Genomic DNA, 27,494 nt, shown 5'->3' on the forward strand with positions numbered 1-27,494 from the left:
TTAAAATATACTATATATATAGGCTATAAATACTTAGAAAGACTGGTTTTCTTTTCATATTAATTAGCAGATTTCTGTCGTTGAGAGCAAAACAAAATGATAATCTCATGCAATCGTTCTCTTCCAACATTTGCTAAACTAGTTCTTATAATTCAGTTCAACTTTATCCTCTGGTCGCAGTTTAGTTCTGAATTCAGATGTGAAGAATATCCAACCATCATTGAAGAAGGTATATATATATATACACACACACAATCAGCCACGAATTTTATATATATTACATTTTAGTTGTTTTCATATATATATATATATATAATAACCAATGAAAGTTAATAATCATCAGTTGTTGTTCTTACATACTTATTGGGAATCTTTGGCAGAACCTGCTCTGCGAACTGTTGCAGAGAACTTGAAGTTTAAGAGACTTCCTTCATCAACTTCCAAAATTTGTCATGACTCTGATCTCGGCATCCAATGTGACTGCAACTACACAACCACTCTCTGTCGTATTAAAGAAATGTATCTTTCTTCTATTTATATATTTATCCATAAATTGATAGGAATTTTCCCTTTTTTTATTTTCGATATTTGGAGAAAATAGGAGGCAATTTTTTTTACATGATGGCGTACGCTATAGTTATAACAGACATCCTACCGATTTTTGGGAAATTCTAAATAATTTACGCTGTCGAAATTAGAGTTCAAATAATCAATTGTACGCGTGCTTGATTTTTTTTTCATACACGTGAAAAACATACTATTTTAACGCTGATTTTGACACTATAAATTCATTAGAGTTTCATAAAAATTGGTGGGATACTTGTTATGACTATAATATAGGCCATCATGCAAAAAAATTGGGTTATAACTATAAGGGTGCATGCTTTTTGTGTATAAGAGTCGTGAATCATATATTTTTATACATGTGGATTCTAGTTTGTTTATTTTTTTTTTACAAATTAAATGATGTTCATTGTAGGAACAGAGAACCTCTTGCATATTTCCAAAAATATCTGAAATAATTTAGGAAACAAAAAATAGGGTCTAAAATAATATTTGTGCACGTGACAATATTGAAAGTTTGGAACTCTGTATCAGCATACTAAGTTATTTAGATTTTTTTTTTTTAAATTTATAGGAGATTGGTTGTAAATAAACACCAACATATAAAAAAATTGAATTATAAATTATTTACGCGTGTAAAAAAATTGAATTATAAAAATGTACGATTAGCATTAAAAGCGTACACTATTATAATCGTACCCTATATATATAAATAAAAATATGGTAAATACTAATTTGGTATCTTGTGTTTTATCGAAATATAGATTTGGTACCATATGTTTTCAATAATGCTTATCTGGTACCTTGTAATTTAAAATCGTATATATTTGATACCCTGGACTCAAATTTGATCAGTAAAATTTTATCAATATGACCAAACTGCCCTTAATTATATGATTTTTAAATTCAAATTTAATTACTTAATTACATATAACTGATGACAGTTTGATTTGAGAAAATTTTATTGTTCAAATTTAAGTCTAGGATAACAAATATATACGATTTTAAATTATAGGGTACCGGATAAATATTATTGAAAACATAAAGTACCAAATCTGAATTTCGATAAAACATAAAGTACTAAATAGTTATTTACCCAAAAATTCAAATTTTAGTGCGAGAAAATCGTTGTAATAAAAGAGTTATATTTATATATAGTGTCAAATTAAATTTAGTCAACTTCATAAATATATTTAATCGATTACTCTAACTTCATTACATTAAATTATACTTGTATCGATGCAGTTCATGGAGCAACCAAGATTTGTATGGGATTCTACCGGAAGCAGTGGCTAACCTTACTTATCTGGAAAAGCTGTAATTTCTCCTAATTTTTCGCTATTTTTTTTTTAAATAATAGTTTCACTGAAGAAATGTATAAAGATAAAAAAAATTGGGAAATTTTTATGGTAGGGTTTCAAAAAGAGTTTGGGCTTTTTTGTGTTCTCAACCTCTGAACATTTTTTGTCGTAATTTCTTTTATGACCATATATATTGTAGTTATTTAGAATATTTTGTAAATTTTCAGAAAATTCTGAATAATTTACAGTACCGAAAATTAGTTTAAAAATAAGTTATTGCACGCGTGACTAATTTTTTTTATGCGCGTGAAAAATAATATGTTCGAACCTAATTTTCGGTAGTGTAATTTATTTAGAATTTTCTGAAAATTTGCAGAATACTTTAAATAATTATAATATACACAATTATAAAAAAAATCGTAAAAAAAAAAAATTCCCCCAGATCATACCATACAATCCTCCAAAAGTTTAAACATTTAAAAAATAAAATAAAAAAATTATTTGCTCACATGTCGAATGGATGTAACAGCGATCTGTCTTACAACAAAATTGGTGGTAACATCCCTTCATCCTTGGGAAAGATGAGTTCACTTTACTATCTGTGAGTAGCTCTAAATATTCCAATTATATTTATTTACTTTGTTATTGATTAGTCCCTGCTTTACTATATATTGAAAAAAAAGTCTTATTACTTTTTTCAAATTATGTTTAAATAAAATAAAAAAGTAAAATTTAATATCTCTTCTATATAAATGATTGGCATTGGTTTTGGTTTTGGTTTTTCTAATTCCAAAGTTGTGTTTAAAAAATGGTGTTTCCTTTTTTTCTTGTTCTCAAATGGTTTATTGAAAAAAATAAATTGAAAGTATATGCATAGAAAAAAAAAGAAATAAACAAGAGATTATGTAATGTAAAATAATAATTATAATAATGGTATATCTATTATTTTAAATATATAGAAGAGTGACTAATTGGGGAGTGTTTATATAGTTGTTTTTTTTTTGTATTTTCTTTTATGTCTTAGTTCTTTAAATTTTTAAAGACTACTCTACTTTGAAGAAGCTATGGAAAATGTTTTTTTTTGTATAATTGTTTTGTTTTTGTATTTTCTTTTATTCAGTTATCTAGAGAGACAAGATATAAAAGAGAGATAGTAGAGTAACATGTGCTGTGTCAGTCTTTTTTTCTTTATGTTTTTTGTGTCCTTTTCTTTTTATCTTTTGTTTACGATTTTAAGCTTATTTGTTTGTCTTTTTTTTGTTGTTGCTATTTTTTCCTTTTCTTATCTCTTATATAAATTATTTTGTTTAATATTTAAAAAAAAATATTGATATTTATCTTCTAATTATATATATATATTTTATAATTTTATTTTACTAGGGACTTGTAATGTGTACTTAATGCAGCTAATGTTGTCATATTAGTGCACAATTTTTATAAACAGAAGTATTAAATATCTTTTCTATATATAATAAGTGTGTAGATAACGAATTTTTTTTGTTTTAACGGTTTTTTATTTTTTAAATATTAATTTTAACGGAATATTTTTATATTTAACAGAATATTCTTATATTTAACGGTAGTTTGTAAACACTTAAACTTAAATAAAATAAATAATTAAAAAAATTTAAATAGGATATTTTTAAGATATTTTACAACAATAATTATTTAAAATAATAAATAATTAAACAAATTAAAATAAGATATTTTTTAGATATTTTACAATGATAATTATTTTAAAATAATAAATAATTAAACAAATTAAAATATGATATTTTTGAGATATTTTACAATGTTAATTATTTAAAATAATAAAATCATACATTTTATAACTTAAATAAAATTTAATTAAACTTAAACTCACTTATTATAATAATATCATATTAAACCTATAATATAATCTACTGTGAACTAGCAACAAATTATTTTTTTTAAAAAAACTAACAAGAAACTTAAATTTAAAATCCACATATAATTTTTAATATAACATTAAACATATAATATATTGTTGTCACACCCAAATTCAAAATCTACAACAAACATAGACTTAAACAAAAATATATAAATTATTCAATTAAAATAAAATATTTATTTTAAAATTTATATTGCATTAATATAAATTTAATAAAAATAATTAATAAATTCTATAAATAAAACTAAGCAACATGCATTCCACGCTGCTTGTATCTAGTACAATACTAAAAATGATTAAAATTACATAATAATTAATTTGGCCATTTATGATTACCATTTCGATTATCTACATGCAGAATAAATTTAAATACAAAAGTAGAATTTGTATATATATATATATATAAGTTTCAGAAAAAAGCTGAAATATTTTAGAGTTATTTTATCTATTTAATTAGATTTTTTTTTTGGTAAAAATGAGTTTTATTTAGAGGGATGATATGACTTTCTATAATTTTTTTAGAGCTATTTTATTATAATTTAGTCAAATTTGAGTTTTATTTATATATGTTTAGCAATAATTTTTTTTTTTAAATATCACATAATTTACAAACCATTATGAGTGTTATACTTGTAGAATATATATTAAGTATTCATTCATTCACTTTTATTTGTCTAATAATTAATATTTGTTTTCTTCTTTATATGATTGATTGATTAATATATTCTTGCCCAATTAGTTACAATATTTTGAGTTCATCAAATTTATATCAATATTAATTTTTTTTCTTAGATGGATGATATATTTATATTTATATATTTAATTTTTGAGCTATATATTTTTATATCATTTAAATTTGTAAATATTATATTACGTATTTTTTTAATGTAACAAGAAGACATATATATTGTATCACTTTCTTTTTTTTTTTTTTTAAAGTTATGTTCACAATTTTTAAAGAGTCATACAAAAGATTATATGTAGCTATGATATTGAGTTTGCTTGAAGAAAAAAAATATAGACGCTCTAACACTTTAATAAGTCCAAGATAATAAAAAAAATTATGACCCTATAATATTAATTTATTTTTATTGTGTAATAATTTAGTTTTGTGCTAATTATATAAGATAAAGAAAAAAATGAAATTGTAATACTTTAAATAATTTATCTAATTTTGCATATAAGAATTAGAGAAAATATTAGCATAACAGAAAATAATTGATTTATGAGATAAATTAAGTGGTAATCTAATATTTGTGTGTATATATATACAATTTAAGGTGAATTATACAAATATAACATTAAAGAGAATCTATATATATATATATATATAAGTCTACGTTTTGAAGAGGTGATGTCACATCCTAAATTTTTTTAGAGGTATTTATTTATTTTATTTGAAATTTTGGTAAATATGTGTTTTATTTTATGTATTTATTTGTATTAGTTGAGTAATGCTTTTTTATATAAAAATCTCACATGGTTTACAAACCATTGTAGGCATTATAATTTTAGTTTATAAATAAGATATTCATTCATTCACTTTAATTTGTATAAAAGTTACTATTTTTTTCTTATATAAATGATTGATTAACTCAATATTGTCTAATTAGTTATAATTTTTTAAAGAAAAATTACATCATTTACGGTATTAAAAAAAAAAATTTGATTTATACGGTAATATAAACTAATTACCAAAATACGGTGGATTTACACCACAATATATTTTCCTCTACTATCAACTATAAATTTGCTCTTCTACTTTTCTTATTTTATTATCTTAGTATCATATACAAAAATTCTAATTAAATATGAGTTTTTTCACCTTTTTTTTATTATTACTTTTTATAATTAATTTGTTTACAATTGTATTTTTATTTAAATTAATATAAATGATCTTTCAATTTTATTATATATATATTCATAAATTTTTGTAACATATATTAATAGTAGTAGGAGAGATAGTGGTAAAAAATATTATATTGTTTTGAAAATCATAGCTAGTTAAATCTTAATCTAGTCAAAGTTTAAGCTTTGTTGCAAAAATGTATTTTAAAGTTAAAAAATTAGTTTTGTAAAATTTTGTAACAATCATGTTAAATAAATTTATAAATATTTATGTAAATGTTAGTTACAAAAATAAACTTCTTGATTGTGAAATTAATGTTGCAAATCGTTGTTACAAAAATGTAAAACTTGTTTACAAAATTATTGTAATTCACTACTCTGTAACTGCATTTTTATGTAAATATATATAATAAAGTGTTTTATAAATAATGAATATCTTAAATTTATATTTTTAAGTTGTATAATATAAATTTGATGGTTCATGTAATTTTTTGGTACAATATTGTAATATTTGGAAAAGTATAATATTTTTAAGTAAATTTTGGTCACGATTTCTTAACTATAAATTATTTTTGTAAATGTTAGTTACAAAAATATATTTCTTAGTTATGAAACTAGATTTTTAAACTATTGTTACAAAAATAAAAAATTAGTTACGAATTTGTTCGTAAGTTTTATGTACAAAAAAATATAATTCTAAAACTGATTTTTGTAAATATTATTTACAAACATGTAACATATATTTATAATTTTATAACAGATATTTAAAAGTTTGTAAACGTTGATCACAAAAAATTGTATTTTGCCGCTTTTATTTACAATTAAAAGCCACTTCGTATTTACACTTTTGCCACTACGTGTTTTTATCCAAAAATTCTATATTTTTGTAATGCACCATATTTTTCATACTTTTTTTAACTTTTGGTGCATTTTTGTAGATTTCTCATTTTTTAATTCATCAAGTTTATATCAATATTTAATATATTATACATATTTATAATATTTTTCGTAGTAGACATTTTTAAAGCATTTAACTTTGTAAATAATATATTATATATTGAAAAAATGGTATAATATATAGTGTAAAAAGAATTTATATATTGTATAACTTATTTTTCAAAATGTATGGTCATACTCTTTGAAGAGACATGTAAATATATAGACCCTCTAATATGTTAATAGATTTAAAATAATCAAAAAAATTAAGACCCTATAATTTTAATTTATTTTTTGTGTGTTATCATTTATCTTTTGTGCTAATACTATAAAATAAAAGAAAAAAAAAATAAAAGTGTGATACTATAAATAGTTTCTCATATTTTATATATAAAAATTAGAAAAAGTATTAGCAACTTAAAGAAAAAAAAAATTGAGATTTGAGATAATTTTAAGTGATATGATAATATATATGTATGTATAATTTTTGATAAATTATAATAATAAAAAATAGAAAAATTACGAAATGTATACAAAAATTTGATTATTATAAAAACAAACAAAAATTCCAAACTCGGAAAATATATATTTTTTAAAAATTATAATTAATCAGATAAATATAAAAATTCTTTAAATATATATATATATAGTAATATGTTATTATAATACTGCCCACAGCACAACTATATTTTCTAGTAATGAAAATATTGGACTAAGACACAAGAATATTTCAACTTAAATAGCATGTTATTTTAATTTTTGCTATTGTATAAGGTTGGCTTCTAAAAAAAATCACAACATTTGAAGTTTATAATTGTCAATTCACTGATGAAATAACAAATAATTTGGTAAATTTCTCTTCAATTGTGACAAACAAATAATTAAATTATCTATATATTTACCAGGGATCTTTCTAATAATCAACTTACTGGAGGAATACCACATAGCCTGGGGAATTTGAAGGCACAAATTCAGGAAGATGAAGTCTGGTTTGATCCTAATAAGACAATGTCCAAACCAGAGTCAGAAAGGTAATTAATGGTATATATTGTTATATTTTAGTATATTTAAAAAATGAAACATCACTCTAATAGTGTTGTAAAGCATATGTTAAATTTGGTATAAAATAAAAATTTAGCACATCAATAAATTTTACTGTTTTTTGTTTTTTATATTACCACTAACTATTATAATTTATCAACTATTATAAATTGGGTATATCACCATATATGGTACTTTAGTTTTATCGAAATACCAATAATGCTCATCTAGTATTTGTAATTTAAAATCATACATATTTAGTACCCTCAACTCAGCTTTGATCACTAAAATTTTATTAATATGACCAAACTGCTCTCAATTATATGTAATTAAGTGATTAAATTTGAGTTTGAAACTCATATAATTGATAACATTTGATCATATTGATAAAATTTAAGTACATGGTACCAAATATGTACGATTTCAAATTACAAAGTACTAGATTAACATTATTAAAAATATAATGCATCACGTAAGTGTTTCGATAAAACGCAATGTACTAAATAAGTATTTTCTCTTATAAATTTGAGCATTTTTATTTATTATATTGTTATAATTTAGACAATAAAAATGATAATTTTTTTTGTATATATATAATAAATATTAAATAATCATTAACTATTATTGACTCTTGAGCTGATTTGTATTGTGTGGACTGAAGTACAATTATAAACATTAGGTCAAAAACTGTATTGACTTACTTTTTGCAAAAAAATTACACAAAGAAGATAGTTTAAACAGAATATATGGTTTAGAATTTTTAAGTTATTTTATTTATTTTTAATGGAAACTAATATATATATTATTTGATCAACAAACAAACATTAGGCCATTCAGCCAAAGCAACTCGCAATTGAAGCCCGGAGACAGAAATAAATATAGTGGTAGTAGTGGTGATGCTTACGAAGGCGGACCCGCTTACGAAGGCGGACCCGTTTTTGGATGTAAATACAACCATAACCCTAACTGTCATAATCAACATCCTCCTGGCTACAAAAGTCGTACAAGGCGTTGTCCGCTTTTCAATTTGTATGATCACTTTATATTTTGCATTTGAGTTTTAAGTATTGATATAAATATATATATGGTAGCACTTCGGTGCAGCCACCTCTTTTACTGCATCATTGCAGTCAGGACATAGTTTGGGTATTTAAATAATTTTTTTTTTAATTTTTTTATAACAGCAGTGTACATTGTTGTCATTTAAGATACCATGCAAATTTTCAAAAAATTCTGAATAATTTACGGTGCCGAAAACAAGATTCAAACAGTTGAATTTTACACGCGTATACAAAAAACAGACACGAGTGCAACAACTTTGTTTTCGGTATCGTAAACTATTCAGAGTTTTTTGAAAATTTGCAGGATATCTTAAATGACAACAATGTATACTGTCATAAAAAAAATTAGAAAAAAATTATTTAAATGCCCGAACCATGCCCTGGCTGCACCGGTGCAGCTAAAAAGTTGGTTGCACCGAAGTCTCCCCCTATATATATAGGGTACTGCTATGGTGCATATCTTTTGTGACTTTTTGTGTTTCCCGGCTCGTGAACAATTTTCGGCTCGATTTTTTTTTATGACCATGTTTATTGTAGTTATTTAGAGCATCCTACAAATTTTCAGGAAATTCCGAATAATTTACAATGACGAAATCTAGGTTCAAACAAGTTGTTGCACGCGTGATTAATTTTTTTTATACGCGTAGAAAACAGTCTGTTTTAACCTAGTTTTCGGTATTGTAAATTATTCGGAATTTCCTGAAAATTTGCAGGATGCTCTAAATAACTACAATAAACACAATCATAAAAAAAAAATCGCGCTGAAAACTGTTCACGAGCCGAGAAACACAAAAACTCACAAAAGATATGCACCATAGAATTACCATATATATATATAATTACTTACTGATAATATGGTATTATTTTTTAACCAATCACATCTGGTGAAGAGGAGACTCAGTTTGAGAGTAATGTTTCAGTGTATATTTTATAGAATAAATAGCATTATATGATCGCGTTCTCTTAGATTTTGCCCTAGGTAGTGGCTATCAGATTAATGACGTGACATTTTATCTATTGATGTGACAATGTCATGTGTAGTGAAAGTGGTCAAAGTTCTGGGACAAAATTGTTAATTATTCTACCTATGACACTGCTACATCAACAGACAAAATGGTACATCATCAATCTGTTAGCCACATAGGACGAAATCTAATAGAAGTGTCGTATTTCAATAATGTGTATAGTTCTGAGGGAAAGAAATTTTTAACAATGCGAATCATTCGGAAGATACGATAATATAGTGGTCATAACTCGAGGACAATAATATTATTTATTATATTTTATATGTATTGGAGCAGTTTACCTAATGGTAGTAATAAAAGCAAAATATTGCTATAATAATATTATATAATTTTAGACATTTACACTGAGTTTATATATGCCTGCAGAGATCTCGCAAACAATAATCTTGAAGGACCTATACCTGAGAGTTTGGGGAACATAAGGTTGTAAGTTTTGTCATGCATATATATTAGGTTTATTGGACAGTGAATTCAAATCCAATTTTATAATTTTTAAAACTAAAATATAGTAGGGCCCACATAAATATTTGATTAGTTATTTGTTTTTAAATTCTCAATCTAAATAATAATTCTAACTTTAAGTTACAAAATAGAAAATGATATTTTCACGTTTTCTCCAAATCCAAATCATTATATCATAAAATCTTACAAATCAATCACTTTTTTATATTTTCACATTCTCTACTAATCACATATTCAGTTTTTTAAAATTAAAAAACAGTTTACGGATTTTGAATCAATCACATTTTCAAAAATACGTTTTAAGACTATAAATCCAGATTTTCATTTAAGAAACACACTTTTCAAAAATGCAATTTTTCACTCGTGACCCAATTAGATCCTTAGAAATTTTACTAATTATATGTGTCTTCATTCATTTATTTATTTACGTATGGCTTAATTTTTAGTTGGCTAGAAATAACAGTGGAAATTATCCTTTATGTAATTTTACTTATAAAATAATGCCTTTTAATTTGCACATGTGAACAATTATCTAATTACCCAATTACAGCTTAGGAAAAGGTTTGGAGCCCAATGGATCAACATGTAGCGATGACTTCTCCATGTAAGTAGTATTTAAATATATACTGTGACCATTGTTAGTGTATTCATTTCATTTAAGATTCTTCATTAACATTTTTTACTTCTTATTAATTATTAAGTTTTCAATTCAATTATGGAACATTATTGTACAAAGTATTGTGTTTTTTGCAATTTTGTCAAACTTATCGGTCCAAAAATATATCATGAAGTTCTGGATTTACTTTTATTTAATAAGTAAATATATTTAGTCTCTGGTGTTTAATTAAAATTTCAGTGTAAATGATTTGTTTTAAACAAATTATTCAGAAAGGAGTCTCTTGTTTTTGTATATATAGTAAAATGGTTCTTTATTTTATTATGTATGTAAAATTGGTCAATTTTTGTTTCAAATAAAATTGAATAACCCTATTGTAATAATAATTAATAAATGTTAATTATATATATTTGAAATTAGTCTTATTTTCCTCACAAAAATATTTAATTTGACCTTTTGTTTTTTGCTTGGTCCCCTATCAGTGATCTCTAGTTCTGCCACTGGGATTTAAACTAGTATTTCTGAAATACTTTTTTTCTTTTGTTATTTTAGGTCTGGAGTTTTCAATTATTTTTCCAAAACATGTAGTTAATTTTGATGATATTTGTTTAGCCTTAAGTATATAAATAATTGGGTTAGCTCTATTTCCTTATAAACACTTGAGTAAGCGTCAGGTTTGAGCGTTTTAATATGAGAAATGTTAAGGGGCACTACTGGTGTCCAACACCATAAGAAGTTGGCATATCGCTTTTAGTGTAGTCCAATATCGGGTCCCACATATTTTAATTTAATAAGTATTATGAAGTATCGCTAACCAATTATAGGGTACTACCTCATATGGTATCGGACACCGTAAGATGTCAAATAACAACACTATTTTAATATAAAGAAATTATAATTGTAATTTAAGTTTGTATCGCAATCTTAGATAGTTATATATTTATACGCATTTAACACCATACAAATTCTTAAAAAAGAAAAATGCAAATTTTCTTTACTAATTATAATTCCCATTATTAAGTAGAAAATTATCAAATTGTTTAGTATATATATGCTTTAACAATAGTCTTTATATGTATGGAGCCAGTTTTTTGGCAATGGCTCATTCCGTTTCATTTTTTTTTAAATAATTCTTATAATTTAGTAAATTTTATTTGATATCCTTATGAAAAAAACAATTTTCTTTTTAAATAAAAATCCATTGGAAGTTTGAAAAAAAAAATAGAAGAACAATTAATTTATTTTGAGCAACATGCATTCTTAGTTTCATTTTTGTATTATAATTAATTAGTTTAATTATTTATGTATTTGATTTTCAGTCATCTACAATTCAATTTCCTGACCGGAGTGATTCCCAGCACTTTTGGCAAATTGAAGTATCTCAAATCACTGTAAGCCCTTCTAGCAAGATTGATTGATAGCACACAATTACACTTTTAAAGTGTTATAGCTAAAATAATAAAACATGTATATACTCATTTGGGATATTGTATTTGGTTAGTAAAATGAAAGTTTATAATTACGATATGTAATTATGTAAGAGAAATGATTGAAACACATTTAAATTGTAAATAATTTTTACATATAATGATGTGTATTTAATCTCAACCATAAAATAAAAAATGATGTGACCCTCACTTAAAAATATATTTGACTAAAATTAAATACACATCAAAGTGGATAAAAATTGTGTGCAATTTAAGTGTATGCGTAGCATTGCTCAAATTACATCATACCAAATAATTTTTGTTTTATTGATTAAATTTAAGCCAAAAATACTAAATATATATGATTTTAAATTACAGAGTATTAGATTAAAATTATTGAAAATATAAAATATTAAATTTGTATTTCGATAAAATATAAGTACCAAATGAGTATGTACCTTATGTATATATATAAATATAAATACTTGAAAAATTATTGGTACATGCCTTAATGTTGCTACTGTAGTGTTCTTTTTTTTTTTCGATACATGGATAAATTATAACTTTTTTTTTATGATAGAATATATTATAGTTGTAGTTGGCGTCGTGTCAATTTTAAGAAAATTTCAAATAATTTATAATACTAAAACCATAGTTTAAATAGTCTATTTTCCACGATTATAAAAAAAAATGTGTGCAATATATACATTCATATAAAAAAATTAAGTTATAATTTTTCCAGATGCTGAAAATTGAAAAATAACATTACAATAGTGGCGTTTTCAGAATCTGCACTTAAGAATTACCCTATTTAATAGATTTTTTTTAAGCTCATCTTATTAGCTTTTTTTTTGTTGTTGTTGAAAATAAGTACTTTGCATATTATTTATTTTTCTGATGTTATTTATTTTTCTTAATTTAAAATGTTATATGTATTCTTTTAAAATAATGAAAAAAATTATTGTTTCTAATAATATTATCTTTTGTTTATGGGGTAGCCTGCTGAGAAATAACATGCTTAGTGGTCCAATACCGTCATCATTGGGTAACATGTTGTCCATAAATGTGCTGAAAGTCATTAATTTATTATTATTATTATTATTATTATTATTATTATTATTATTATTATTATTATTATTATTTTGACAAATGATGTAAATCATTATTAAAATATCACTACTAATTTATCTGAAATAATCACGTATATGCATGCACACTATTATTGTATATAAGGCCAAAATCTTTTAATAAGTAGAATTAGCATTAAATTAAAGAAAACTGAAAATACATTTAAAAGAAAATAAAAATAACGAATGAGATGATAAAGTAATAGAACTTTATTTTTTAATAATAAATCGAATTTTTTTTATCTCAATTGATATATCAATATCTTTTTTATTAACATAACAAAAGTACATGTTAAAAATGATATAATTTTGGCTCATTAACTTAAATCTGATTTTTGAAAACAGATAAAGATGTTTATCATTGTTTTAGAAAACTATTTTTAAAACAAATTTACAAAATTAATAAAATTTTGAAAACAATAAAAAGTTGTAATATGTTGTTGTCAAACTTTTTTGTCTTTTTTTATCTCACATTAATTTCTCTCTTCTTACTTTCTTTTTCACCAGTTTCTCTCTTTTCACTTTCTCTCTCACTAGTTACTCTCTCATCAATTTCTCTTTCCTTACATTCTCTCACATCAATTTATCTCTCATTAGTTTCTCTCTCTCGCCATTTTCTCTCTACATTTCCTATCTTCCAATTTTCTCTCTTTTCACTTATAATCTCATCATTTTCTCTCTGATCATTTATTATATCTTCATTTTTTTTTCTCGGATCAGTTTTCTCTCTCATCACTTCACTTTTTTTCTCATTATTTTCTCTCTCATTTTTCCTCGCATAAGTTTCTCTCTTCTTACTCACATAAGTTTCACATTGCTTTATTGCATTATTTATCACAAACTTTAAAAAGATTTTTCTCTTTGCAAATATATTTATTAATATTTTATTTAAGAATTTTTTAAAAATAAAAAACTAAAAGACTGTTTTTAGAAAATAATAGCCAAACACCTATTGTTCTTTAAAAAACAAAGAAAATTGTTTTCTATTCTCATTTTTGAAACTGTAACGCCCTACGTCGCTATGGCTGTTTCTTGGAATGACGACTGACCCTACAAACCAACACGAGTCTTTCTAGCGTGCTTTGTCCTCACTCGCACGCTTCATGGGAAAATTTCCCAGGAGGTCACCCAGTGAGGACAAAGCATGCTGGAAAGACTCGTGTTGGTTTACAGAGTCAATCGTCATTCCAGGAAGCAACTATAGTGACATGGAGCGTTACAGAGACCACAACTTTGAAAACAAAAAACAGAAAACAACACCAAACATGTCCTAATATTCTTAACATAATTTTAATTAGTTCTTCTTATCCTCATTTCTAAATTAGGTCTTTGAGGGAGAATCAACTGAATGATTCACTTCCAAAAGAACTTGGGCAGTTGACATCACTTCAATACCTGTAAGTTAATCATTTTTTTTTTCAAATGACAAAAAAAAGTAAATGCATATGCATATGTTTATAACTGTTCTTTTTCTTAAAACAAGAAAAAAAGGAATAGGGCATTCAATTTCAACTAATATATATTTTCTTTTTGCAGCTCGCTTCAATCTAATTACTTTACTGGTGAACTTCCAAGTACCTTTGCTAATCTGACTAATTTAGCTGAATTGTGAGTTTTTCTTAGCTCCAACAAAAGTTAACTGATTTTTTTTTATTTTTATAATCTTCGCGGTAAAAGCATTTAAGTTGTGCTAATAGTTGCACTTAAATATCAAAATTTATTTGTTGAGGACAAAAGTATCATGAATTTTTAGTTACACCACAGGTACTCGCTGTTAACTATATTGTTAGATGATGACATAGCATTTTGGTTTAGATGGACATTTGCGATAAAAATATTTAAGTTGTCTTAAACAATTAAGCACTCTAATTAAGTGCAACTTTTAGCACAACTTAAATACTTTTACAACAAGTATCTTTTTAAATCAATCTATTATATTTAGATAATATATTTGTGGCAATATTTAGATAATTAATTAATATATTGATCTGAAAAAAACTTTAAAATTGATTTTTTTTTTTTAAAGTCCTATTTTAAATTTTTGCCAAAAGCCTGCAAAAAACTTACAATATGGCATTTCAATCTTTCTTAACTAGATGGTATTTAATGAAACTTCGTTGGCCTGATGCAGTTCAATATCTGGTAATTATTTGTCTGGAGCTTTCCCTTCCTTCATAACGAAATGGACTAGCATTCAATATTTGTAAGTAATTTTTTTTTTGGTATATGCTAATTTAGTAACCTTTGTTTTATTGAAATATAAATTTAGTGTCCTATGTTTTTAATAATACTGATATTGTACTCTGTAATTTGAAATCATACATACGATACCTTAGACTCAAATTTGAAAAGTAAAATTTAATCAATGTGACAAAACTGTCATCAATTATATGTATTTAAGTAATTAAATTTGAATTTAAAACTCATATAATTAATGGCAGTTTGGTCATATTGATAAAAATTTATTGACCAAATTTGGGCTTAGGATACTAAGTATGTATGATTTTAAATTATAATGTGTCAAATGAGTATTATTAAAAACATATGGTACCAAATTTATATTTCGATAAAACACAAAATATCAAATGAGTATTTATCCATTTTTTTGGGTGCGCTTATTAATTGAAAATCTGTATTATACATATATAGTTTAAAATTTGACAATACACACATCCTTTGTATCACTAATATACTTTTTTTTTCTTTGCTATGATTATCAATTAAAATGTATACACCAGTTACATAATTATCTTTTAGCTAGAGATAGAGAACATATCATATTCTAATTACTCATATTTTTAAATTTTAAAAAAAAGTCCCTTGGTAAAATTGTCGATTTTTTAAAGTTATTTTGCACTCTAGTCTAGTTTTAATAATTTTTTGCAAAATTATCTTTCATAATTTAGACAATCAGTTGAAAATTTTAGACAGTTGATCTAAAAATTTAGACAACTGGTTGAATTTTAGACAGATATCATTTTGCAAAAAATTATCAAAAGTAAGCCAGAGTTCAAATTCACTTATAAAAAGATGTCATTTTCACCAATTTCTAAAAAAAAAATAAGTTAATAAATGTTAAATGATTTTTTTTAAATATTTATCATGTTGTTTCTAAAATTTTGTAGTTAGAGACTAGACATAAATATTTGCATTATTCAAACTTGAACCTACCAACCATGCATGCGAATAATTATATTTTTCTCTGTTCTAATTTCTACAGGTCATTATACGGCAACAATTTTGATGGTGAAATACCTTCAAACATTTTGAACTTCTCAAGGGTGATTAATACTTTGTGAGTTATTAATTCCCACCTCCCAAAAATAATTTCACTTTTTATTCTTATCTATTTGAGTGTAGATATTTTAGGACAACTTAAGGTTCTAGATAATACTTATGATTGGTTAGTAATATTCAATAATATTTGTAAAAGAGAATTTACTTATTTGGTACCCTTTATTTTTATAAATTATCATTATGGTACAATTTGTTTTTAATAATGTCTATATGGTATATTGTATTTTGAAAATATAGATATTTAGTATCCTAATTGATAAAATTTTGTCACTATCACCACACTGTCAGTAATTATATATAATTTGTAGCTCATATAATTGAGAGTAATTTGATTAAATTTGTAAAATTTTATTAATTAAATTTGAATTTAGGGTGCTAAATATATATAATTTTAAAATACAAGATATTAAATATGTACGATTTTAAAATACAGAATATTAAATATGTACGAATTCAAAAAATATAATACTAATTAAACATTATTCGTAGATACATAGTACCAGGATGATATTTAAAAAAAAAAAAAAAAACAGGATATGGAATAATTATTGTATATTAAATTGCTCATGGCCCCTTATAAAAATACTCTAATTATATATGTTCGTGGTTATTTTTTCACACAAAATAGTTGCACTCAATGTGAGCTTTGTGGGCCCAGACTTACTATGAGCCCATTTGAATGCTCACTGTCTTAGACGTTATGTGGGCCCAGATTTATATCATTAAGTTTCAAAAAATTATTAGATGTATGAAAATAATGTACGAAAAATTATAAAATATTTAAAATATAATAATTCTATTTAAGTGATACTTGTTTATTAAATAATTTTATTTTTAATTTTGAATAATAATATCAAATTTTGGCATATATTTATATATAAACAGGAAAATGAGTGACTTAGCCACCACTTCGTTCCGATTCCCCAAAGAACTGGACTCGCCATACCTATCAACTCTGTGAGTTATCTAAATTATAATATTATTATATATTACACATTAGTATTGTCCAATACCAAAAATAATAATATATTATTATTAATATAATTTAATATTAAATTTTATTTATTTAAATTTAATAAATATTATGAAATATAACTAATTAATTATGATGTGTGAACTCATATAGTATTAATCATCTTAAAATATCAAATAAAAACACTCCTGTAATAAAATTTATATGGTTTTTGCAGGATATTGAGGAACTGTTCTCTTGTTGGTCCTATTCCCGCTTACATTGCTAATATGTCGTCACTACAATATTTGTAAGTTTCACCTCATATATATTTATATGAATAAATATAAATTTTTATTCATTTTTTAATACATTATGATTAATTAAATTATTAATTGACTAAAATTAAAGTACTTAATAAATTATAATAACTTAATATAATTAATTATTGTTTTTAATCAAATTATGAATAGATCTGAAGTAGTGTATGCAATGTGCAAATTGTGTTTGCTTAATTTTATTAAGTTTTTATATGATTGTCATTTAAAATTTAAATAAATCAATAATATTATATATAAAAAAATGTTATAATGACACATTAAAAGAAAAATTAACTGAAACATTGTTTATAATTTAAAAAAAAACAATAATATAATAAACTTTTAAATCACAAACTACATTAATTTAAGAAACAAAATATTTATAATATTATTCAAAACAAATATCAATAATTGGATAATAAACTTGCTTATTCTTGATAAAAGAGAAATGTTATTCTAATTTATTATGTGGTTATACAATCATATTATTTGTACGCACACGACACTTACAAATAAATTTATAATGTTTTTGTTATTTAATTTGAATATATATTTATATAAGTTAGATTAAGTAATAAAAAAAATAACATGCTTTCTTTTTAAATATAAATGATAAAATTTTTAATAAAAATTAAGATTATATATTATTATAATAATGATATTTTATAACATTTGAATTTATATTTATATAAATATTAAATATCTTGTTTGTATTAAAAACTATCATAATATTATTTTATAATATTTGAATTTATATTAATATAATTACTAAATATTTATTCTACAAAAGATTTTATAAAAATTAATAAGCATGTAGGTCATGAAAATAAGTAGATTATATATAGGTGTCGTGTGTATAAATAGAATGACTTTATAATTACATAAAAAAATTAAAATAATATTTTTCTTCCATCAAGAACAAACAAGTTTCTTTTTCAATCAATATTGAAATATGTTTTGAATAATATCATGAATGTTATGGACCTTGAATATGGTAGTTTGTGATCTAAAAAATTATCATATTATTTTTTATTTAAAAAAAACATAGAGAATATTTTGGTTTAATTTTTCTTTTAATATATTTATATGTCATTCTTTTATATATATATATATAATATTGTTTATTTTTGTAAAGAACAAAAATTATATGTCAATCAAAAAAACATAATAAAAATAATTAATTTAAATTATATAAATATTTGTATGTGTTTTATTTTTATTTTGTCTAAAATTTAAGACTTGATCATGAAAAGTACTTAAATAATATATATATATTTATATTTATAGGAGAATTTTCTTATAGGAGCTTCACTTTAAACCCTATCGGTGAGACTCTAAGTGTTCTTGACCTTTGAACAGTTTTTGGCGTGATATTTTCTTATGACCGTGCATATTGTAATTTAGAGCATCAGTGCGACTTTTAGAAAATTAGGAGTAATTTACAGTACCGAAAACTAGGTTCAAACATGTTGTTGCATGCGCAACTTTTTTTTTGTTTGCGCGTGGAAAGCAACATGTTTGAACCTAGTCTTCGGTACTGTAAACTATTCGGAATTTTTTAAAAATTTGCAGAATGCTCTAAACAACTACAATATACACGGTCATTTAAAAAAATCGCGCCAAAAACTGTTCATGAATCGAGAATACTGAAGAGCTACACCGATAAGGCTTAAAGTGAGAATTGTCCCATATTTATATAGAACTTATTTATCTTGTGTATCTCAATGTCTTGCAGAGATTTAAGCTTCAACAAATTAGAAGGTGAAATCCCAGGGTCACTACAAAATTTAAGTTTAATTTACATGTAAGGGCTTGATTATATAATAGATATTTCTTCTTCATCGTCACTCTCTCTAGTACTTAATTTCTGATAATCTCAATTAATTAATTATGTTTATATGTATATGTGTACGTACGTACGTATACACATGCAGGTCCTTCGCGAATAATTCTCTCAGTGGTCCAATCCCAGAATGGATTTTTCGTAAATCCGCAGCTAATAATTGGACTAAGATGTAAACAATTTCTACCATTATATATATTTCAGTTTCTTTTATATATAGACATTTTAAGGGATTATCGTTAAGGTTCAAGATAATAACGAATTATTAATTAACGTGTGTGTATCTATGTTGCATAAGATATGGACCGGTGTATGCTTTTTGTGTTTTTCGGGTCATGAATATTTTTTGGCGCGATTTGTTTTATGATCGTGTATATTGTAGTTATTTAGAGCATACTGTAAATTTTCAAGAAATTTTAAATAATTTACAGTACCAAAAAGTAGGTTCAAATATGTTGTTTTTACACGCATAAAAAAAAATTACTAGTGTAACAACCTGTTTGAACTTAGTTTTTGGTACTATAAATTATTCGGAATGTTCTGAAAATTTACAGAATGTTCTAAACAACTATAATAAACACGCAACTGTTCATGAGCAAAAAACACGTAAGATATGCACCGATATCTTATTTATATATACACAACGTTAGTGACTGTTTATGTTTAAAAACTTAGATACTACTTGATTTCTATATGTTATAGACTCTTATAGGCAGAAAGCAGAAATTAGAGTAAAATTTTGATAGTGTCAAAATAAGAATTATAATTAATAAGGATATATTATTGAAAAGTATTCTTTTAAGTGGGATCCAAAATGAAAATAAATATGAATTTATTAAAAAAAAGGTCAAATTAAGCAGTCACACAGCCTCCACTTTAAGCTTATAATTTTTGTTTTTAGTTTCTTATTATGTATATATTAATTACAATGTCAAGATCTTTGATACTTGTTTATATTTCGTCTCAGAGATCTCTCGTTCAATCATTTTTCAGAAATAAGAGGAAAGAAACATCCAAATTTGTAAGCCATCAATTAACCTTCTTAATTTCTAATTTGTAACATCATGAACTCATTAATTAAATATTATTTGAAGATATATATATATATAAACATATATTTTTTTTCTTCAGGAATTTATTCTTCTGCTGTCCCAATTGCCCATCAACCAAATGCCGCCAGCAGCCAGAGATGTATAGTTCTTCGGAGTTTCATCTTAAGTTTTATCAGTGGAGTTTTCAGTGATCTCGACTTTTGAATAGTGTTTAGTACAATTTTTTTTTTGTGATATTGTATATTGTAGCTATTTAGAGTATCGGCGCGATTTTTAGAAATTTTTGAATAGTTTACAGTACTGAAAATTAGGTTCAAACATATTATTGCACACGTGACTAATTTTTTTTTATACGTGGAAAACATGTTTGAACCTAGTTTTTGGTACTGTAAATTATTCGGAATTTTTTGAAAATTTCCAGGATTCTCTAAACAACTACAATATACACGGTCATAAAAAAATTGCGTCGAAAACTATTCACTAGTCGAGAACACTGAAGAGCTCCACCAGTAGCACTTAAAGTGAAGCCCCTATATATATATATTTCAATCTCTAGCTAATAATTATATTAAGTTTTAATTAAGGCATATATAATCAATTGCAGGGTAAATATGGAGAGTCTGATGAATTCAGCTTGTTCTGATGGAAAACCTAAGCGTACGAATACTGCTCTCAAAAAATTATTACATACACACACATGTTTTGCCATTTTCTTATCTCTTAAGTACTATAAGGAGAAATTGGTAAAAATAGTCTTTTTTTTTTTCCTAATGATTTTACACTCTGGCTTACTATTGATAATTTTTTGTCAAATGGTCTATGTCTAAAATTTGATAAGTTGTCTAAATTTTTTTACTAGTTGTCTAAAATTTTCGACCGGCTGTTTAAATTTTTCGACCACCAGTCTAAATTTTCAACTAGTTATCTAAATTATGCATAGTCATTTTGCAAAGAATTATTAAAACTAGGTTAGAATGCAAAATGACTTTAAAAATGAGAAATTGGTGAAAATAACCTCTATTTTTTAAGTGATTTTGCATTCTGCCCCACTTTTGATAATTTTTTGCAAAATGACATCTGTCTAAAATTCGAGCAGTTGTCTAAATTTTTCGACCACTTGTTTAAATTTTCGACTAGCTTTTTAAATTATGAGAGATTATTTTGCAAAAAATTATTAAAACTAGACTAGAATAAAAAATAACTTTAAAAAATAAATCATTTGGACCTTTAAAATATAATTCATTTTGCAAAAGAATCCTTATAATATACGTGTAGGGAAAGTAGTAAACATTATACACAGTTATGCGCTCGTTTAGTCTAACCATTTAGAATAATATTTATCGAAATTGGGGTGTTACAGTTGGTTACTGAATGTAGAATACTATTGAATGGTTATAGATTATAATTAGTGTTTTGATAATGATATATCTTCTGAATTAACAGAGCACTCGTTGTACATAAACTGTGGTGGTGAAGAAATTCGAGACATGGATGAGAATGAATATGATGAGGACAATAGCACATTATCATATGGTGTGAGAAATGGTTCAAACTCCTACTGGGCTTTCAGTAGTACAGGAAGCTACTTGTTATCATCGATGACCAACTCCAGTGATCAGATCAAAAAAGTGAAATGTGGAATTTCTGTGGCCGAGGCACCTCTCTATGAAAAGGCTCGCCTAGCGCCTGTTTCCCTTAAGTACTATGCATTTTGTTTACATAACGGCACTTACAACATCACTCTTCACTTTGCTGAAATTGTCTACAACCAGCAAGATGTCGACTCTCAGTTTAGATTAAACAAACGCATATTCGATATATATATTCAGGTAATATATATATATATATATATATATATATAATTCTTTATATATATATTTATTGGGAGCGACTACAATATATCATCTTTGTCTTCAACACTGGTGCGTTATTTTTCTATTTTCGACATCTGAATAGATATAATCTCAATTTTTTTTATATGACGGTATATGTTATAGCTATCTAGAACATCCTACAAATTTTCAAGAAATTCCGAATGAATTATGGTACCGAAAACAGGGTCTAAACTGTTTGTTGCACGCGTGCCTATTTTTGACAGTTTGAACGCTGTTTTCGGATTCGTAAACTATTTAGAATTTCTTAAAAATTTGCAGGATATTCTAAATACCTACAATGTACATCGTCATATACAAAAAATTTGGATTATATCTATCCAGGTGCCAAAAATAGAAAAATGATGCACCGATGTTAAAAAAAAAAGATACGTTGTAGTCGTTCTCTATATTTATACATTATTGTAAACTAATTAATTAATTAATCTCTTATTAATAATAATTTCAGGGTAATAGAGTGGAAACAAATTTTAACATCAATAAGACAGCAGGTGGACCTAATAGAGTAGCACTTGTAGAAAATCACACAGTTTATGTCAACAATAGTCAGTTGGAAATTCACTTATATTGGGCAGGAAAGGGTTCTACATTACAATCAGACAACAACCCTGATTTTAATGGACCTCTATTATCAGCCATATCTGTAACTCCAGGTAATATATATATATATATATATATATAAAAAGATATATGCATTAGCATCAATCAAACATTTACCATTATAATACGTGGTAACATTATGTTTAATTACTTATTAATTCAGGTTTCAAACTTAGAGATGATCAGGAGAAACTTTCCCGTTCACATAAAGCAATGATTACGCTTGGTTCAATTACATTTGCTCTGGTACTTTTCTTGGTTTTCGCTTCCATTATGGGGTGGCTGGAAAAAGAAGCGTTGCACGGTGAGCCATCGTATATATACATATGTTGTTATTTGACATTTTAAGTTGTCTAACACCACATACATGAGGTGACACTCATGATTGGTTAACTATACTCCATAATACTTATTCGTGGGACCTGATATTAGATTGTATCAATAGCATTATGTCAATTCCTTATGTTGTTGGACACCAATAGTGCTCCTTAACAATTCTCTATATATATATATTATACCAATTAATTAGTGTAGTTGGTAATTCGTTACAACAAAACAAATTAATATTTAATTTTGAGTGTTGCTATTTGGCACATTAAAGTATACAACATTACATAAAGTGACACCCTATAATTTGTTAGCAATATTGGATTGTACTTATATCGATATAGTACCTTCTTTTAGTGTTGGAGACCAATAGTACTATTTAGCAATTATCTTAATTTTGATATGTTGGTATCTTTTGTTTGGTGTGTGCTGATCATCTCATGCATGACTAGTAGTGTTTGATGTTTTTCCGTGGAGCAGTTATAAAAGTAGGTGGAAAGACAGATGTTACCCTTAAACAATTAATAGCTGCAACTAAAAAATTTAGCAAAGAAATGGAGATTGGGAAAGGTGCTTTCGGTACAGTTTATAAGGTAATCAAACTGTATTAATTATTGACTTGTTCGTAGTATTGTTTATGTGCATATGTATATATATATACTCCTTTTTTATTTGATGGGTTTATGATTTTTTAGATTCATTATCTATTTGAATCTTATGTTTTGATAAATTATTTTTTGAATTATGTATTTTCTAAAATAATTCAAATAGACTCATAAATCTGATTTAAATTTTTTGTTCATCAAAATCAGGTTTAGGGGCTTATTTGAACCATTTTACAAAATACAGAGCCTAAAAAATAATTTATCAAAATACAAGATCCAAACAAGTAATAAAGCAAAACACAAAGTCTAAAAATATATGTACTCTTATTTTATTGATGAACATTATTCGTGAATTTCATTCATGGTTGCAGGCTGAATTTCCAGATCACTATGTTGTAGCTGTGAAGAAGCTTGATGCTCCTCACTCGGTGGAGGGAATTGACAAATTAAAGAGCGAAATCGAAATCTTTACCCTCCAATCATGGAGGCATGACAACCTTGTTCGACTCTTTGATATATATGTTGGAAAGGGTTTGTATTTGCTTATCTATGAGTACATGGAAAATAAGTCCCTTGCCGAAGTATTATTCAGTAAGTATTCTATAACAGAACTGCACACGTCATTTCTTTAACCCATAAGACCATATATAGTATTGCATCAACATCAAAACTAAAAAATCTTAGCACGATGTTATTTTTTTCATTCAAACTACAACATCAAAAATATATTCTTAATTATTTAATTATTTTATCTTATATATAAAATAATATACATATATATTTATTATTAAATACTAATATAAAAAAACAAAATAACATTATTTTTTGTTTTTGCCGTTGCTACAGTACCCCACCAAATATGGTGGGGTACTGTAGCTTGACAGTATAATGGTGTGATAAATGAAGTTGAGTTGTATTTGACTTTGTGCATTTTTAGCACTATATTTTCTCTTTTACAGTCCAATTGAAGCTGCCCTGAGGCAATCTCCAACCCATAACACCATATATGGTGTTGCACTAACACCAAAACTAAGGAATCGTAGCACTATATTTTTTTTAATTTCAACCACAACACCAAAAATTACATCAAAAAGTCTATTCTTAATTATTTTATTATTTTATCTTATATATAAAATAATATACATATATATTTGTTTTTGTCGTTGCTACAATACCCCAGCAAATATAGTACCCCACCAAATATCATTATATTTGGTGAGGTACTGTAACTTGACAGCATAATTGTGTGATAAAAGGAGTTGAATTTGATTTGATTTTGTGCTTTTTTAGTACTATATTTGCTGTTTTGCAGTCCGGTTGGAGCTGCCCTAAGGGACACCACCGGCATATCACTATTGGTGAACTCTAATAATTATTAGTATATAGCTAACCAATTACAGGGCTGTGACATTGCAACACACCCTAACCTTTCTTTCATTGACTAATAATGAGAAAATAATTAATCAAAGGTAGGTGTTGAAACAACTGCTGGCGCCTAATAATTAATGACTTGTGCAGACCCAGAGAGCAAAGTCAGGCTTAATTGGGATGCAAGATTTAACATTTGTCTTGGGATTGCAAAGGCTTTGGAGTATTCACATGAACATCCTAAATTCAAGACCGTTCACAGAGGTATTAAAGTTTCCAACATTCTTCTCGACGGCACTCTCAATTCTAAGTTATCAGACTTTGGATTGGCAAGCTTTTATGCCGATACCAACAAACCAGTTCAACCAAATCAGTAAGTTCATATATAGCATTGATCAATTAAAAATATATAAAACCTCTCTCGATCCTAGCTAGCTAGCTAGGGAATATAATCCTTATGTTACAAACAATTAATGTATGTATTAGATTCCCCTCTTGGAAAGTAGTTTGTAGTATTCGATAGCACAAGATATTAATCATACTCTTTAGGGTTGAAAAACTTACATTATAGTTTCATGTGGATATATAGTACTAAAACATCTTTTGATCATATATGTATGTATATGTACACAGTGGATACATGGCACCTGAGTATCTGATGTACGGAACAATATCAAGAGAATACGACGTCTATGGTTTTGGGATGGTTATACTGGAGCTTGTTAGTGGCAGGAAAAATGGAGGGCCTAAAAAGGATAATTATAACCAAGATACACTCGACTTTCTTGTAAACGAGGTAAGCCAAACGATGAGAAATTTTGGATAATTTAGGATACCGAAATTATGATTTAAATAATTTATTACACACGCGCTTATAAATATTAAAACAAGTACGCTTGCAACGAGTTGTTTCAATCATGATTTTAGTATCCTAAAATATTTTAAATTAAAATTTGGGAATTTACTCATTTGAAACCTTTTGTTTTTGCAAAGTATCATTCTGGTACCATCTGTTTTCAATAATGCTCATATGGTACTCGTATTTTGAAAACATAGATATTTGGTATCCTAGTTGATAAAATTTTGTCAATATTACTAAACTGTGAGCAGTTATATATAATTTGTAGCTCGTATGATTGAGAGTAATTTGATTAAATTGTTAAAATCTTATTAATTAAATTTGACTTTAGGGTACTAAATATGTACAATTTTAAAATACAGGATATCAAATATGTACGATTTCAAAATGCAGAGTACCAAATGATTATTATTTATAAACACATAATATCGTAATGATACTTTGCAAAAATACACCTACCCTTACAATTTTAACATAAAAAAAATACTAAAAAGATAGTAGTGATTATAAAAATGCATTGATTAATATATATATATATATATAAAAAGTGCTCGGTGCAATAATGCAGGTTGTTGTGGCAGATAAAAAAGGAGCGTTGATGGGTATGGTGGATAAAAGTTTGAATAATGTTTATGAAACGAAACAAGCCATGACCATCTTAAAGTTAGCAGTGAGCTGCACCAATATATCCCCCGGGGTAAGACCCACCATGGCTAATGTTGTGAGTGTTCTAACTGGCCAAAAAACACTTGACCAGATTAACTCTCTTGAGGTCCCTGCGGAAAACTGAACAAGACCTTAATTAAGGTGGACCTTGCTAAGGATATATATATATATATGTGTGTGTGTGTGTGTATGACCTTTGAAAGAGCACTGTCGAATGGGTGAGACAAAATATATGATGAAAACCATTCTGGAGAGTTATGTATTTAGTTTTTTAGCATCTCACAATGAATTCATTCAGTTTGCAATGTTGAGCTTCCCTCAAAATGTGTCTTCAAATCCCTTTAAGAATCCATGGCAGCCCCCACTATGTGTAGGTATGAGATTTGTGAAAAA

General features: G+C 25.6%; 1 protein-coding gene across 3 annotated transcripts; it reads left to right on the forward strand.

Moving 5' to 3' along the window:
• Positions 1-27,406, forward strand: LOC133819806 (probable LRR receptor-like serine/threonine-protein kinase At1g29720). 3 transcript variants are annotated; one of them, XR_009886457.1, is made up of 28 exons: positions 1-229; positions 381-519; positions 1,810-1,881; positions 2,395-2,466; positions 7,467-7,592; positions 8,431-8,631; positions 10,055-10,111; positions 10,701-10,754; positions 12,086-12,157; positions 14,646-14,717; positions 14,857-14,928; positions 15,452-15,523; positions 16,541-16,615; positions 17,503-17,574; positions 17,808-17,879; positions 19,625-19,693; positions 19,824-19,904; positions 20,700-20,753; positions 20,864-20,923; positions 21,389-21,441; positions 22,228-22,613; positions 23,125-23,329; positions 23,440-23,580; positions 24,084-24,196; positions 24,580-24,799; positions 25,727-25,840; positions 26,210-26,372; positions 27,004-27,406. XR_009886457.1 is itself a non-coding variant. In XM_062253150.1 (28 exons), the coding sequence occupies exons 1-28, from the start codon at positions 97-99 to the stop codon at positions 27,223-27,225; spliced, it is 3,351 nt and encodes a 1,116-aa protein (XP_062109134.1). In that variant the 5' UTR covers positions 8-96; the 3' UTR covers positions 27,226-27,406. The 3 variants fall into 3 exon arrangements, 2 of the variants coding, with proteins under 2 accessions (XP_062109134.1, XP_062109135.1); XM_062253150.1 differs by having other exon boundaries at positions 8-229; positions 25,727-25,949; XM_062253151.1 differs by lacking the exon at positions 2,395-2,466 and having other exon boundaries at positions 8-229; positions 25,727-25,949.
• Positions 27,407-27,494: the final 88 nt, after the last annotated feature.

The sequence above is a fragment of the Humulus lupulus genome, chromosome 2, assembly GCF_963169125.1.
Source record: "Humulus lupulus chromosome 2, drHumLupu1.1, whole genome shotgun sequence".
NCBI classification, from domain to species: Eukaryota; Viridiplantae; Streptophyta; class Magnoliopsida; order Rosales; family Cannabaceae; genus Humulus; species Humulus lupulus.

What these genes read in the sequence shown, in the direction of transcription:
- LOC133819806 (XM_062253150.1), top strand. Translation starts at nt 97, where the DNA reads ATGATAATCTCATGCAATCGTTCTCTTCCAACATTTGCTAAACTAGTT. An exon ending in GAGAGTTTGGGGAACATAAG is followed by an intron (nt 10,112 to 10,700) that starts GTTGTAAGTTTT and finishes ACCCAATTACAG; the next exon opens with CTTAGGAAAAGGTTTGGAGC. An exon ending in TTGACATCACTTCAATACCT is followed by an intron (nt 14,718 to 14,856) that starts GTAAGTTAATCA and finishes TTCTTTTTGCAG; the next exon opens with CTCGCTTCAATCTAATTACT.